The following is a 15,993-nucleotide window of genomic DNA, read 5'->3' as shown; positions in this document are numbered from 1 at the left end:
TCTCACCTCCTAGTTTAGTGTCAAAAAATGCTTTCTGGATTTGAGAAAAGGTGTTTTTTGTTCTTAGTTGTTTAGACTGTAGTTAGTAATGTAATGTATGTGTGAATGTATGACAATCAGGGCTGGGACTATGTACAGTTTTGACAAATTGATGTACTGGGACGAAATGATGAACAATTACTGATATTTTTTTTTAATTCTTAAATGACTCAAGTCACCTCGTCAGTTCAGCATTGACTGATTGGTTGTCCATACCTCTGTCCAAACAGCTCATCCAGTTGCATGCATGTGCTTGTGCATGCAAGCTTGATGACTGAGCATGAGAGGATTTTGTGGAAGTGGATGTTGTAGCAGGATTAGAGCAAAAATCAGTGTGTTTGGGAAGCACTGGGCATATGACTGGTTTCCAAAGACTTGGATTATTTAGCATGACAAGTGTGAGCTTTTTAAACAGAACCTCTCATATTTTATTACTGGTAAATCGTAAAATTAAAAATAGGATTTTTTTATTCGATAAGAGATGGCTGCCATTTTTGGAATACAAGTTTACTGTGAAGCCGTGTGAATAAAGTTGTGTTCATCAGGGAAGTCGAAGGCATCACACAGTGAATAATGGATACAAAAAATATCCATTATTGGTGATGTATCCCTTTCAGTATTGTAGCTTCCTTTTGCAGTAACATTGGCTGCAAGTTACATTTTCCATGCTGTCTTGCTTTTCAAAATGCAGCCACACATAAATTGTTATGAGGAAAAAAACAGGAAAGTGTTAATCCACCTGTTATCAGTGATAAGTGGTCCCAGCCCTAATGATTATAAAAAGTAATGCAGTTTTGGTAACAAAAGCAGTGAATATCAGCCTCCTCATTATTGACTCTCTCTGCCACAGGTTGAACACCAGTCATGAACAACAGTGATGATTTCTTAGCTTTCTTCGGTGATCAGTCGAACAGCAACTCCACACTCCCACCCTACGTCATCGATGATTTAATTCCGTTGTGCCCCAAGACTAATGTCAACCAGTTTGGAGCCAAATTCATCCCATTCTTCTACTACACAAGCTTCACCCTAAGTTACCTGGGCAACGGGCTTGTTCTCTTCATCATCCACAAATATGAGAAGCTCAACTCAGTGACAAACATCTTCCTCCTGAATTTGGTAATGTCAAACCTTCTCTTTGCCTCCAGTCTTCCCTTCTTGGCAAAATACCATTCGTCTCAGTGGATCTTTGGCACTGTGATGTGTAAGCTGGTCAGCAGCGCCTACTTCATCGGCTTCTACAGTTCCATCCTCTTCCTCACGCTCATGACATTTGACCGGTATCTTGCGGTGGTGCATGCGGTGGCGGCTGCTAAGAGCAGGAAGAAGATCTATGCCATTGGTGCAGCGGTGGCAGTGTGGTGCATCAGTGTTATAGCAAGTGTCAAAGAGCTGGTTCTCCAAAATGTGTGGGAGCATCATGAGCACGGGCAGATGTGTGATGAGTCAGGATACGACAAGAGCGTCATGGACCGCTGGCGCCTGGTCAGCTACTACCAACAGTTCCTGCTCTTCTTCCTCCTCCCTCTTTTTCTGGTTCTGTATTGCTACAGCAGCATCACCATCCGGATCCTGTCCACCCGGATGAAGGAGAAGTGCCGCGCCATCAAGCTCATTTTTGTCATCGTCTTCACCTTCTTTACTTGCTGGACACCCTACAACGTAGTCATCCTCCTTCGGGCCATTCAAATGTCCAATGGCAAGAATAATGAGTCATGCTCAGAGTCAGAGGCTCTGGACTATGCTCTGTATGTGACGCAGAATGTGGCTTACCTGTATTGTTGCATTAGTCCTGTGTTTTACACCTTTGTGGGTAAGAAGTTCCAGAGCCACTTCAGAAGATTGCTGGTCAAGAAGATCCCCTGTCTTAGAAGACACATCAGCCTCAGTAGCCAGAGCAGCAGGACCACCTCTCAGAGAACAGAGAACACACTATATATGAGTAGGCAGCTTGCAGCATCCACTGGGTGCAAGAATGTTTAGGCCATTAAAGGAAAACAATTGAAAGTCAAATCAGGAGGAGGAGTGAAAGAGCATTTGGATACTAGTAGTTGTGATGTCATGTGGTACTCTTTACAACATGTCATGTGGTACTCTTTAGAACATGGCAATATACATCTATATATAAATACATTTACACACACACACACACACACACACACACACACACACACATATATATATATATATATATATATATATATATATATATATATATATATATATTTGAAGCAATTATAATTACAGTGAATTATCATATCTTTAGCATCATTTTATGCTTTCAAGCTCCTTGTTGCTTTCATCCATCAGTAATCATAGAAAAACTAAATAACAAAATGGAAGAGAAGTTTATGTTTGTGGTTTGTATTTATGGTGTTATATAGGTGACCTTCATGTGATTTGGGTCAATATTACCTGAATAGAAAAGTTGCCTCCTGCACAGAATTGAAAAAAAACAAACAAAAAAAACAAAAACAAAACAAAACAAAACATTTTTTTAAAATAAACTTAAACATGTTGTGCTTACACTGAGGATAAGCGGTTTAGAAGATGAATGAATGAATGAGTGGACCTTTTGTTGTTGTTGTTGTTGTTGTTGAGCTTGAGCTTTTAAACATTGTCAATTGTTCTCTTCAGACAGGCGTCTTCCCTGCAGCTTTTAAAACAGCTGTAGTGAGGCCTCTTCTGAAGAAGAACAATTTGGATCCCAGCATTCTTAATAATTACAGACCAGTATCCAACTTACCATTTTTAAGTAAAATTTTAGAAAAAATTGTTTTTATTCAGCTGAATGATTTTGTAATTAACCACTCAATCTTTGAGAAGTTTCAGTCTGGTTTTAGGATGAATCACAGTACAGAGACTGCACTGTTGAAAATTGTTAATGACCTCAGGTGCAATTTGGACACACACAAGCTTTCAGTCCTTGTGCTACTGGATCTAAGCGCTGCTTTCGATACAGTAGATCACACTATTCTTTTAAATAGACTCAGACACCTGGTTGGCCTCTCTGGCACTGTTCTTAAGTGGTTCACTTCCTATCTCACAGCGAGAAAATTCATGGTAAGCTTGGAAACATGCTCCTCAAGAATACATGAGATAAAATGTGGTGTGCCCCAAGGATCAATTTTAGGCCCCATTCTTTTTAATTTATATATGCTCCCACTTGGCAGTGTCATCAGGAGACATGGGATCAATTTTCACAGCTATGCTGATGACACACAGCTCTATATTTCCATGTCTCCTGATGACACAGGGCCACTGGATGCCCTTTTTAACTGTATTTTAGACATCAAATCCTAGATGGCAGAAAAGTTCCTGCAGCTCAACCAGGACAAAACTGAAGTTTTAATCATCGGTCCTGAGGCCCAGAGAGTGAAACTTTTACCAAAATTACAAACACTGTCTTTAATTCCATCCAATCACGTAAAAAATCTGGGCGTCATTTTTGACTCTGAGCTCAATTTTATTCCACACATTAAAAATGTTACAAAAACAGGATTTTATCATTTAAAGAATATAGCCAGAGTCCGCCCATTTCTCTCTCGGGCAAATACAGAGATGCTGATGCATGCTTTTATTTCCAGTCGTATTGACTATTGAAATGCCCTGCTTTCTGGTCTTCCTAAAAGAAACATCACAAGTCTACAACTTTTACAGAACTCAGCTGCACGTGTGCTGACGAGGACCAGGAGGCAGGCGCATATTACACCGGTTTTAGAATCACTGCATTGGCTCCCTGTATGTTTCAGGATCGATTTTAAGGTTCTCTTAATAGTTTTTAAATGTCTTAGGGGTCTTGGGCCTTCTTATCTTTCTGAATTGCTTTTACCTTATGAACCCTCGCGGACCCTCAGGTCCTCCGACACTGGCCTGTTATCTATTCCCAGAGTGAAAACACGAACACACGGTGAGGCATCTTTCCAGTTCTATGGCCCCTGATTGTGGAACAGCCTGCCGGAGGACCTGAGGACCGCAGAGAACGTTGAGATTTTTAAAAATAGGCTCAAGACCCACCTATTTAATTTGGCTTTTAACTCATGCTCTTAATATACTCTTTCTTTTAACCTGACTTTTATTTAATGCTATTTTTATACCCTATACCTTTTGTTTGACTTTTAACTAAATGTTCTTATATGTTTATACATGCTTATTTTAACTTTTATTAATGTTCTTATATATTTATATTTTTATTTTATATGTTTTTATTTCTCTATATACTTTTATATTCTTATCGTATATGTTTACATACTTTTATCCCATATATCCAGTGTTTCCTCAGTGGGGGCCCTCTGCGCTGGGGGCTGTTATCGGGGGCTGGGATGTCTCTTCTCGTGGGGCTCACTGGCTGGGGTCGGTGGGGGCTCTGTGGCTCTGTGGCGGTGCCCCGCTGCAGTGCCATGGGTCCTCTGCCTACCTGTAGTTTGGTGGGCCCCTGAGCTGTGGCATTCCGGCCTGGGTCGTGGGCAGCCCCCAGCACAGATGGCAGCGCTTCCTGACCTGGTTCCTCTGTACTCAGCCAAACAAACATTATGTGTGTGTGTGTGTGTGTGTGTGTGTGTATCTGTGTGTGTGTGTGTGTGTGAGAGAGAATCGTGGGGTGGGGGTCTAGAGGTTGGGGTGGGGGTGGGGGGCAGGGGGTGTTTTTAATATGTAAAGCACTTTGTGCTACATCTCATGTATGAAAAGTGCTCTACAAATAAAGTTTTGATTGATTGATTGATTGTTGTAGGTCACTGTGGGAGTCTTTTGTCTTATATCCTTTTTCAGTTCCAAATATAGCCTTTACATCTGATGAAGCCACTTGCTGGAGTTTTCCCTTGGTAATTTTAAACAAAATCTTTTTCACTTTCTTTCTCTTTCTGCTCACACACGCTCACATTTACATACCTAATAACTTAAATAATAACTTACAGAAAATACAGATTGCTTCACATACACTAAAACACAAAGATAGAGTGATGTGAAAGTGCCTCAAGAAACCAAAGTTAGATAAAAAGTAGCCTCAAGTGGAATGAAAGAGTCACCTGATCCTAACATACCCACATGTGGCTCTACACAAACCTTCAAAATGATGATGTTTCTGACCAACCTGTAGTTTTGTATGGACTGATTATGTTCATATACCATCTCTTGAGCTTATTATGTAATAAAAATGTCAATATTTTCAAATATGTACTCAGTTTGGTCATTTTTGGACAGTTCCCTCCAGTTCCATGTTCCATGTGTAATTTCACTTTAAGTGACACTATTAATAAAAATGGGGGATTTTGTTGCTGAAGCAGTCATCTTGCTACTATTAATAATGACAATGATGCAAGAAAGCAGAAACAAATATAGGTGTGAATAGTACTGCTGCGAATAATAGGCACTGAACCAAAGCCCAAATCCCGAACCCACAGAGAACAACAGATGGTTGCATCACCTGCCACTCGACTTTTCACCATTAGAGGTCAGGCCTCACACAGATTTGACTTTGGGGCTCGTTCCCCTTTAAGGGATCCAAGCACTAAGAAAATTTGACCCTGATATTGTCCCCCTGCTAGGCTGATAATGCACCAGATCTTGCACAGGGCCTTAGTGAGACATGACAGACACCCATATGAAGTTTAGTGTCAATCAGACTTAGTGTTGTGGAGATCCAGCATCACTTCCTGTAAACCTGCAATCCAGAGGCATTTTTGTCATTCAAATATGCAATATTTGTAAATTTGTTTGCTCAGTTTGATAATTATTAAGCACAAGGTCAACAGATGGAGTATATTAAGATCTGTAGAAATGGGACTCAAGTTGCTTTAGTTTTTTGCTTTTATCCAAAATAGTCAAGACGATGATATGGTGGACATGAAAATGCCCCTGTATGAAAGTTGTAGAGCAGACATAAGCAACAGGCGGCCCGTGGGCCACATGTGGCACACTGGTGTTAATTTGGTGGCCTGAATTTCAAAATTTGAAGACAAATGACTGACTTTCATTTACTTTAAAGGTTGCAGCTTTCATTTTTACCACTAGGGGGAGCCATGTAACTTGATGGTGCTGCCTGTAGGTCATGGAGGTCAGAGGTCATGACGCGGGATCGCCCACCACTTTGTGATGTGCAGAGCTGAGGACGCCATGAGCAAAAGAAAACGTGTGTGTTTACAGAGGTCAAACATAGACAGTATCAGTGATGAAAGAATATAACATTAACCTGCACTTAAACAGCACCCAGAGGGAAAAAAATACTACACAAACATTTTCTCTGATGCATCCTACTAAGTAGCGCTAGTAGAGCTAGCAAAAGACAAAAAGCTGTTGTCTGATGGTGAGACGGTGAATGGGTCTAAGGGCCAATCCCAATTCACCCCTTAACCCTACCCCTCCGTTTTGCGCGTTCACGCATAGGGGTAGGGATGTCCCATTTCTTGTTGAGGCGGAGGGGGAGGGTGGAGTGCTAGGGCTATATAGCCCTCCAAACGGAGTTTTTTCAGAGACACACTCCAAAGCGAGTGCTACAAGAAATCTCCCACACTTCTCACACAATTAACACAAAAATCAATAACGTCAGCGATTGTTTATTTGACATTACACCACTACACCAGCTGGCTAGCATGTTGTGTGGCTAACGCTGGGCTAACTACAACAAAACTTGTTTACGGTCTATCATTCATACCTCAAGCTGATTCACCGGCGCTCCCAGGCATCGAATTAAACAATAAGCCCCGAGAAGCTGTGGGTTACAGTGATTTTATAACGGCTGAGGGGCGTTCTTATCGGCGGAACGATGCGCAGCGGAGACTTCTCCTTACATTGTTCCGATTCGCTATTGACAACCACAAAAAGATGGTCACTGATGACTAATGATGACGTTTCCGGGGATGAAGGGTTGTCCCATTTCATAGGGGAGTATTTCAACCCCTACCCCTTGTAACTTTGTTGCAAGGGGCAAGTGGCACTCGATAAAGAGGGGTAGGGGTAGGGGTAGGGGTGAAAATAAGAAATGGGATTGGCCCTAAGTGTGACTGTGGGTTCACTGCCTTAGGATTCACTGTGGCCCCTCATCATGACCCATAAAAGTTGCAAATCCCTGTTGTAGAGCATGAGCTTCTGCACCATAGGACTCCAGTCCCAAGCCTTTAGGTAAATAAGGAGCAAAGTTATCCTATTTTAAAATTGTACATTTGACCACAGGAATTGGCTTGAGCCAACAACGATCAAACATTACACATGGGAAGTGGGTGAACCTTGAAAAAGTGGTGGAATAGGAAGAAACATAAAAATATGAAATACCAAAACAATAGTGTTCCAGCAGTGAGCACTTCTTATAATAAAGAAGTGGGAAGAATGCAAGAGTGTTATGTTTCAGCTAAGTGAAGCAAACACACCATTAAGGAAGATTTTTTGAGAACATTAGGCCAGTTGTCAACTGCAATGAATTTCCACTGTTCCAAAGGACTGAACATCTGGCGTGTGTCCATGGGCTGAAAGTCTGAAGTGTGTGAATCCAGCCCAAGACTTCCTCTGCAGTGCAATTACATAGACAGGTAACAGGAAAGGAAAAAGCAACATCTTAGTGTCTTAGTAAGGTGTTGGATCACCACGGGCCAAGTCTCTGGGACTCTTCTGGAGGGATGGAGCTCCCTTCTTCCAAAAGACACTGTACACAAATGAAAATGAAATCACATCCTAGGACCTTGACTCACCACATCTCAACCCAACTCAACACCAATGGGAGATTTTTGACTGACATGGTGGACTGCGCTCTCCACCACCATCAAACCACCAAATAAGGGAGTATGTTTTTGATCTCATGCAGTTAACCAGTCCAGTGCTGCACATGTTGCAACACTCATGTTACACCCAGCATATTAGTTCCTCCTTGGACAGCCTCTTTCCCAGCATCTGTCACCATAAATGTTTAGCAGAGATTTTCGGTTAGCACAGGCAGCAGCATCACCGACTCAGAGAGTTACTCTGTGCTTCTTGTTGTGATTTGATCATCCTTACACTCCACAGCTACACAGCTGCACTGGTGAGTTTAAACACTTTTCCTTTTTGAGAGGGACATTCAATACAGAAAAATTGCAGCTTGCTATTTCTGTAAATTTCCTGTTCTCATTAACAAAATGATGCACTGAAGTAAGAGGTTTTATGCACAAAGCATCATACTTCAGCTGTGGATTTAACTGATGGAAACACCTCTTCAAGGAATTGTCCTCAAGAGATTTTATCATAAGTTGAAGCCACAAGCTGATACTATTATCACAAGCCCTTTTTTGTGAATGATGGATGTCCCACAATTTTGGAGTAAATAGTACTGTTTAAACCTCAGAGTACCACAAAAAAAACAAAAACAAAAAAAACAAAAAAAAACAAACAAACTTCAAAAACAATGTTGACACTATCACTGTTATGCATTCAAAATGCCTCATGCATTATTATGAGAGCACAGACATAAGGTTAGGGTAGGGGAAATAAAGAGGAACAGCATTACTTTGTAACATGTTGCTCTGTAATATTCTATAATTGTAATAACACCTAGCACTGAGAGCATATAAAAGAAACATGTTCAAAATTGATCCAAATCTTTGATGATTATCACTTGAACATCATGGTCACTGATGTCCGTTGCGTAGGGTTTGTTGGGTGTCGGTGTGATGAGGATCTCCTCTGGGGCCCAAAGAGAGATTATTTCCCTGTTGATCAACTGTCAAAGTTTTAGGGAGGAATGACTCAGTCATTACTCAGTAGATTTCAACAGCATTCAATCACATGCCCTCATCTTTGCAAAAAGTATGAAAAATATTGTGACATAGAGACATAGAGAGACTTATCTTCCATTCATCCGACTACAGATGATTAAACACATTATTATCTGCGAGTTGAAGTCATGATTTGATGGTTTGTCAAGGTTTGTCTTTGCATGCATCATGTCTGGACTGAAATCAGGTTATAGCCTTTCTGATAATAAAGAAACTAAGGGTTCTTAAACAAATGCCTAAAAAATCAAGCAAAAACAACTGACTTGGATAAAAACTTGTCTGGCAGCGTTCGAACTCTTGTCCATGATTTCCATGATGACTGCAGACAGTTAACCGTCATTAAGATCTCTCCTCCAACATCCAACAGTGCCTGTTTATAACATTGTCAATTGTAATAAATAGCCTATCCCACAATTGTTGGTTTTGTCTGTATATATATGTGTGTTTGTGTCAGTCTTCTATGAAGTTAAAGGTAATTTGATAAACATATATTTTTTGCTGTCTATAGATTAATCACCACCTTAATTATGGTCTCAGTCAGCAGATAATTTGAGATGAACTTTTCAGTCATTGAGCAAATCTGATGTCATGATTACATATCATTGAGCCTTTTGCTACTCTAACGATACAACTTTATACTTAGTTTTGCAAATGATTTTCATATTTCCTTTAAAGGCACAGTCCCCCCATTTTGAAAAGGTGGAAAAACAAACAATAGCAAACTCAAGCAATCTACTTCTGTCTCTGTGGTGGCTACAGCTGGTCTGGTGTGAAGTGATACAGGAAGTTCAGAAATTTCCGGATCATTCTGGATGTTCAAGTTAACTAACTGTGTTTACTATATTTATGTCACTTTCCATGTCATTAAACAGGGATTTTGCAGTAAAACAGGGTTTCCAAATGTAGTAAACCTGACCCACACATTGTTGGACATCAGTGCTGTACTTCTCAGCTCACAGTGTGAGGACTGGTAGGACTGGAGAATGCAAGTAGGTCTTGTTAGATAAATAAAGACTGACCAAAGGCAGGACAAGGGTTGTGGGGGGCCCCATGCCTGTGTTTCCCTTTGGCCCCAAAATCACAAAGTCCACCCCTGCTGATGATGATGATGTCAAATTTTATTTGCTTAAACATTTAAATCACACCAACACCCAATAATAAAGCTGTACCAAAGTTCAAATTTATGTATTTATTTCCCTTCACACATTTTTCCTCTCTAACACGCACAGGCTCATTCACACACACACACACACACACACACACACACACACACACACACACACACATACACAGTCGTGTTTCCATCACTTCAGAGTAGAGTTCTCATCGGGCCTGAAAATTAAGACCCGACCCGACCCGACCCGGGCCGGACTGGGCCAGCCCGAGGCCCGACCCGACCCGACTAATTAGCCGAACTTTAGGCCCGACAGCCCGATAAAGCCCGAAAAAAAAAAAAATCGCCCCTAATCGCCAAATTCGCCATTATTTAGCAGAGCCGGTCGGCCGCGGCACCGGGGCACCATCAGTCGGTATCAGGCGGGCCGGCCGCGGCACCGGCCTGCATCAGGCAGCTCACCTGTCAGATCCGGCAGACCTGACGGGTGGGCGCGGTATCGGACGGTGCCGCGGCTGGCCCGCCTGATACCGACTGGTAGTCTAGAAAACTGGAGATTTTTTTTTTTTTTTCTCGTGCGCCCCCAAGTAGATTGCGCCCTGGGCAGTTGCACTGCCCATAGCAAAAACCGTCCCTGCTGCCGAGTCTGCCAGCACAGCGGGATACTGCTGCAACTCTCTCTCACTTGTTTGCGCTGCGCTCGCACAGCTGTTTGTCTGTCTGTCACTGAAAGTTTAGCCTCCAAATCCAATCCAGTCTCTCACTCTCTCCACCAGTCACATAAAAATGAAACGTCATAATCAATAACAGAACACATAATTCTATTTTTTTTATTTAAAAAAAAAAAAAAAAAAAAATCCCCCACAGAACCCGAAGCCCGACCCGACCCGCCCAATTCACGTAAATTTTAGGCCCGACCCGACCCGAAAATGTCGGGTCGGGTCGGGTTGGGTCGGGTTCGGGCAGAATATGAGAACTCTACTTCAGAGGACATTACATTGACTTACATTCATTTCTTGGAGATTTATCCTAACCTTAACCCTAACCACTACCTGCCTAACCCTAACCCTAAGCCTAGCCTAAACCTAACCGTAAAGTTATCTTACCTTTAAGTCTTCACCCTAAAATTAATGATTTTCACTAAGGGGACTTGCTTTTTGTCCCCATAAGGGAGGTGAGCCCCCACAACATGACTGTGTAAACAGATTTATGTCCCCACAGCATTAGCAATACCTAGTCCACACACACACACACACACACACACACACACACACACACACACACACACACACACACACACACACACACACACACAGCCAAATAAATAATTCCTCTTTTACAGAGGTAGGTCATTATCAGTGTGGGGCTTAATATATTAGGCCTGTCTATTGATTTAATTGATTTACATACCCATGTGCAAATAAATAGACAGTTGTGTGCTGTACTAAATTGTGACATTAATGATGCTCATGATGGCCATCTACGCACAATTATATTTCTACACTACAGCAATAAGTGATTTAATTTCCGTGGCTCATTGGTGAAAACAGCAAGAAATACAGATTTATAGAGCCACAAGAAGAATGGAACAGGAGACAAAAAAAAAAAAAAAAAAAAAAAAAAAAAAAACATTTGACAGCCATTTTTCTGTGGCTGACCCTCACCTCTCACCTCCTAGTTTAGTGTCAAAAAATACTTTCTGGATTTGAGAAAAGGTGTTTTTTGTGTTCTTAGTTGTTTAGACTGTAGTTAGTAATGTAATGTATGTGTGAATGTATGACAATTAGGGCTGGGACTATGTACAGTTTTGACAAATTGATGTACTGGGACAAAATGCTGAACAATTACTGATATTTTTTTGAATTCTTAAATGACTCAAGTCACCATTTGTGACTTCATTAGTTCAGCATTGACTGATTGGTTGTCCATACCTCCATCCAAACAGCTCATCCAGTTGCATGCACGTGCTTGTGCATGCAAGCTTGATGACTGAGCATGAGAGGATTTTGTGGAAGTGGATGTTGTAGCAGGATTAGAACAAAAATCAGTGTGTTTGGGAAGCACTGGGCATATGACTGGTTTCCAAAGACTTGGATTATTTAGCATGAGAAGTGTGAGCTTTTTAAACAGAACCTCTCATATTTTATTACTGGTAAATCGTAAAATTAAAATTAGGATTTTTTCTATTTGATACGAGATGGCTGCCATTTTTGGAATACAAGTTTACTTTGAAGCTGTGTGAATAAAGTTGTGTTCATCAGGAAAGTCGAAGGCATCAGTGAATAGTGGATACAAAAAATATCCATTATTGGTGATGTATCCCTTTCAGTATTGTAGCTTCCTTTTGCAATAACATTAGCTGCAAGTTACATTTTCCATGCTGTCTTGCTTTTCAAAATGCAGCCACATATAAATTGTTATGAGGTAAAAACCAGGAAAGTGTTAATCCACCTGTTATCAGTAATAAGTGGTCCCAGCCCTAATGACTATAAATAGTAATGCAGTTTTGGTAACAGCAAAAAAAAAAAAAAACGGTGAATATCAGCCTCCTCATTATTGACTTTCTCTGCCACAGGTTGAACACCAGTCATGAACAACAGTGACGATTTCAATGATTTCTTCGGTGATCTGTTGAACGACAACTCCACACTCCCACCCTACGTCATCGATGATTTAATTCCATTGTGTCCCAAGACTAATGTCAACAAGTTTGGAGCCAAATTCATCCCATTCTTCTACTACACAAGCTTCACCCTAAGTTACCTGGGCAACGGGCTTGTTCTCCTCATCATCTACAAATATGAGAAGCTCAACTCAGTGACAAACATCTTCCTCCTGAATTTGGTGATGTCAAACCTTCTCTTTGCCTCCAGTCTTCCCTTCTTGGCAACATACCATTCGTCTGAGTGGATCTTTGGCACTGTGATGTGTAAGCTGGTCAGCAGTGCCTACTTCATCGGCTTCTACAGTTCCATCCTGTTCCTCACGCTCATGACATTTGACCGGTATCTTGCAGTGGTGCATGCGGTGGCGGCCGCCAAGAGCAGGAAGAAGATCTATGCCATTGGTGCAGCGGTGGCAGTGTGGTGCATCAGTGTTATAGCAAGTGTCAAAGAGCTGGTTCTCCAAAATGTGTGGGAGCATCATGAGCACGGGTGGATGTGTGATGAGTCAGGATACGACAAGAACATCATGGACCGCTGGCGCCTGATCAGCTACTACCAACAGTTCCTGCTCTTCTTCCTCCTCCCTCTTTTTCTGGTTCTGTATTGCTACAGCAGCATCACCATCCGGATCCTGTCCACCCGGATGAAGGAGAAGTGCCGCGCCATCAAGCTCATTTTTGTCATCGTCTTCACCTTCTTTACTTGCTGGACACCCTACAACGTAGTCATTCTCCTTCGGGCCATTCAAATGTCCATTGGCAAGAAAAATGACTCATGCCCAGACTCAGAGGCTCTGGACTATGCTCTGTATGTGACGCAGAATGTGGCCTACCTGTATTGTTGCATTAGTCCTGTGTTTTACACCTTTGTGGGTAAGAAGTTCCAGAGCCACTTTAGAAGATTGCTGGTCAAGAAGATCCCCTGTCTTAGAAGACACATCAGCCTCAGTAGCCAGAGCAGCAGGACCACCTCTCAGAGAACAGAGAACACATTATATATGAGTAGGCAGCTTGCAGCATCCACTGGGTGCAACAATGTTTAGGCCATTACAGGAAAACAATTGAAAGTCAAATCAGGAGGAGGAGTGAAAGAGCATTTGGATACTAGTAGTTGTGATGTCATGTGGTACTCTTTAGAACATGTCATGTGGTACTCTTTAGAACATGGCAATATACATCTATATATAAATACATTTACACACACACACACACACACACACACATATATATATATATATATATTTGAAGCAATTATAATTACAGTGAATTATCATATCTTTAGCATCATTTTATGCTTTCAAGCTCCTTGTTGCTTTCATCCATCAGTAATCATAGATAAACTAAATAACAAAATGGAAGAGAAGTTTACGTTTGTGGTTTGTATGTATCGTGTTATATAGGTGACCTTCATGTGATTTGGGTCAATATTATCTGAATAGAAAAGTTGCCTCCTGCACAGAATTGAAAAAAAAAAAACAAAAAACAAAAAACAAAAAAAAAAACAAGACATTTTTTTTTAAAATAAACTTAAACATGTTGTGCTTACACTGAGAAATGAGATTTTCCTTTACCTTCGTGAGGGAATCTTCCACCTTTTATATATTTGGAGTGGACCTTTTGTTGTTGTTGTTGTTGTTGTTGTTGTTGTTGAGGTTGAGCTTTTAAACATTGTCAATTGTTCTCTTCAGACAGGCGTCTTCCCTGCAGCTTTTAAAACAGCTGTAGTGAGGCCTCTTCTGAAGAAGAACAATTTGGATCCCAGCATTCTTAATAATTACAGACCAGTATCCAACTTACCATTTTTAAGTAAAATTTTAGAAAAAAATTGTTTTGATTCAGCTGAATGATTTTTTAATTAACCACTCAATCTTTGAGAAGTTTCAGAATGGTTTTAGGATGAATCACAGTACAGAGACTGCACTGTTGAAAATTGTTCATGACCTCAGGTGCAATTTGGACACACACAAGCTTTCAGTCCTTGTGCTACTGGATCTAAGCGCTGCTTTCGATACAGTAGATCACACTATTCTTTTAAATAGACTCAGACACCTGGTTGGCCTCTCTGGCACTGTTCTTAAGTGGTTCACTTCCTATCTCACAGCGAGAAAATTCATGGTAAGCTTGGATACATGCTCCTCAAGAATACATGAGATAAAATGTGGTGTGCCCCAAGGATCAATTTTAGGCCCCATTCTTTTTAATTTATATATGCTCCCACTTGGCAGTGTCATCAGGAGACATGGGATAAATTTTCACAGCTATGCTGATGACACACAGCTGTATATTTCCATGTCTCCTGATGACACAGCGCCACTTGATGCCCTTTTTAACTGTATTTTAGACATCAAATCCTAGATGGCAGAAAACTTCCTGCAGCTCAACCAGGACAAACTGAAGTTTTAATCATCGGTCCTGAGGCCCAGAGAGTGAAACTTTTACCAAAATTACAAACACTGTCTTTAAATCCATCCAATCACGTAAAAAATCTGGGCGTCATTTTTGACTCTGAGCTCAATTTTATTCCACACATTAAAAATGTTACAAAAACAGGATTTTATCATTTAAAGAATATAGCCAGAGTCCGCCCGTCTCTCTCTCGGGCAAATACAGAGATGCTGATGCATGCTTTTATTTCCAGTCGTATTGACTATTGAAATGCCCTGCTTTCTGGTCTTCCTAAAAGAAACATCACAAGTCTACAACTTTTACAGAACTCAGCTGCACGTGTGCTGACGAGGACCAGGAGGCAGGCGCATATTACACCGGTTTTAGAATCACTGCATTGGCTCCCTGTATGTTTCAGGATCGATTTTAAGGTTCTCTTAATAGTTTTTAAATGTCTTAGGGGTCTTGGGCCTTCTTATCTTTCTGAATTGCTTTTACCTTATGAACCCTCACGGACCCTCAGGTCCTCTGACATTGGCCTGTTATCTATTCCCAGAGTGAAAACACGAACACACGGTGAGGCATCTTTCCAGTTCTATGGCCCCCGATTGTGGAACAGCCTGCCGGAGGACCTGAGGGCCGCAGAGAACGTTGAGATTTTTAAAAATAGGCTCAAGACCCACCTATTTAATTTGGCTTTTAACTCATGCTCTTAATATACTCTTTCTTTTAACCTGACTTTTATTTAATGCTATTTTTATACCCTATACCTTTTGTTTGACTTTTAACCAAATGTTCTTATATGTTTATACATGCTTATTTTAACTTTTATTAATGTTCTTACATATTTATATTTTTATTTTATATGTTTTTATTTCTCTATATACTTTTATATTCTTATTGTATATGTTTACATACTTTTATCCCATATATCCAGTGTTTCCTCAGTGGGGGCCCTCTGCGCTGGGGGCTGTTATCGGGGGCTGGGATGTCTCTTCTCGTGGGGCTCACTGGCTGGGGTCGGTGGGGGCTCTGTGGCTCTGTGGCGG

General features: G+C 41.0%; 2 protein-coding genes across 2 annotated transcripts; both read left to right on the top strand.

Annotated features, from left to right (window-relative positions):
- The first annotated feature begins 903 nt into the window (after positions 1–903).
- LOC115377021 (C-C chemokine receptor type 5-like) lies at positions 904–2,033 on the top strand. Its single transcript, XM_030076875.1, has one exon. The coding sequence runs from the start codon at positions 904–906 to the stop codon at positions 2,020–2,022; it is 1,119 nt and encodes a 372-aa protein (XP_029932735.1). The 3' UTR covers positions 2,023–2,033.
- Positions 2,034–7,958: 5,925 nt separating this feature from the next.
- Positions 7,959–13,602, top strand: LOC115376279 (C-C chemokine receptor type 3-like). Its single transcript, XM_030075770.1, has 2 exons — positions 7,959–8,050; positions 12,470–13,602. The coding sequence occupies exon 2, from the start codon at positions 12,484–12,486 to the stop codon at positions 13,600–13,602; it is 1,119 nt and encodes a 372-aa protein (XP_029931630.1). The 5' UTR covers positions 7,959–8,050; positions 12,470–12,483.
- The last annotated feature ends 2,391 nt before the right edge of the window (positions 13,603–15,993 follow it).

This window comes from Myripristis murdjan, chromosome 18, assembly GCF_902150065.1.
Source record: "Myripristis murdjan chromosome 18, fMyrMur1.1, whole genome shotgun sequence".
Lineage (NCBI taxonomy): Eukaryota > Metazoa > Chordata > Actinopteri > Holocentriformes > Holocentridae > Myripristis > Myripristis murdjan.
Note: the sequence above shows the minus strand (reverse complement) of the source record. Positions and strands in the feature narration are given on the sequence as shown.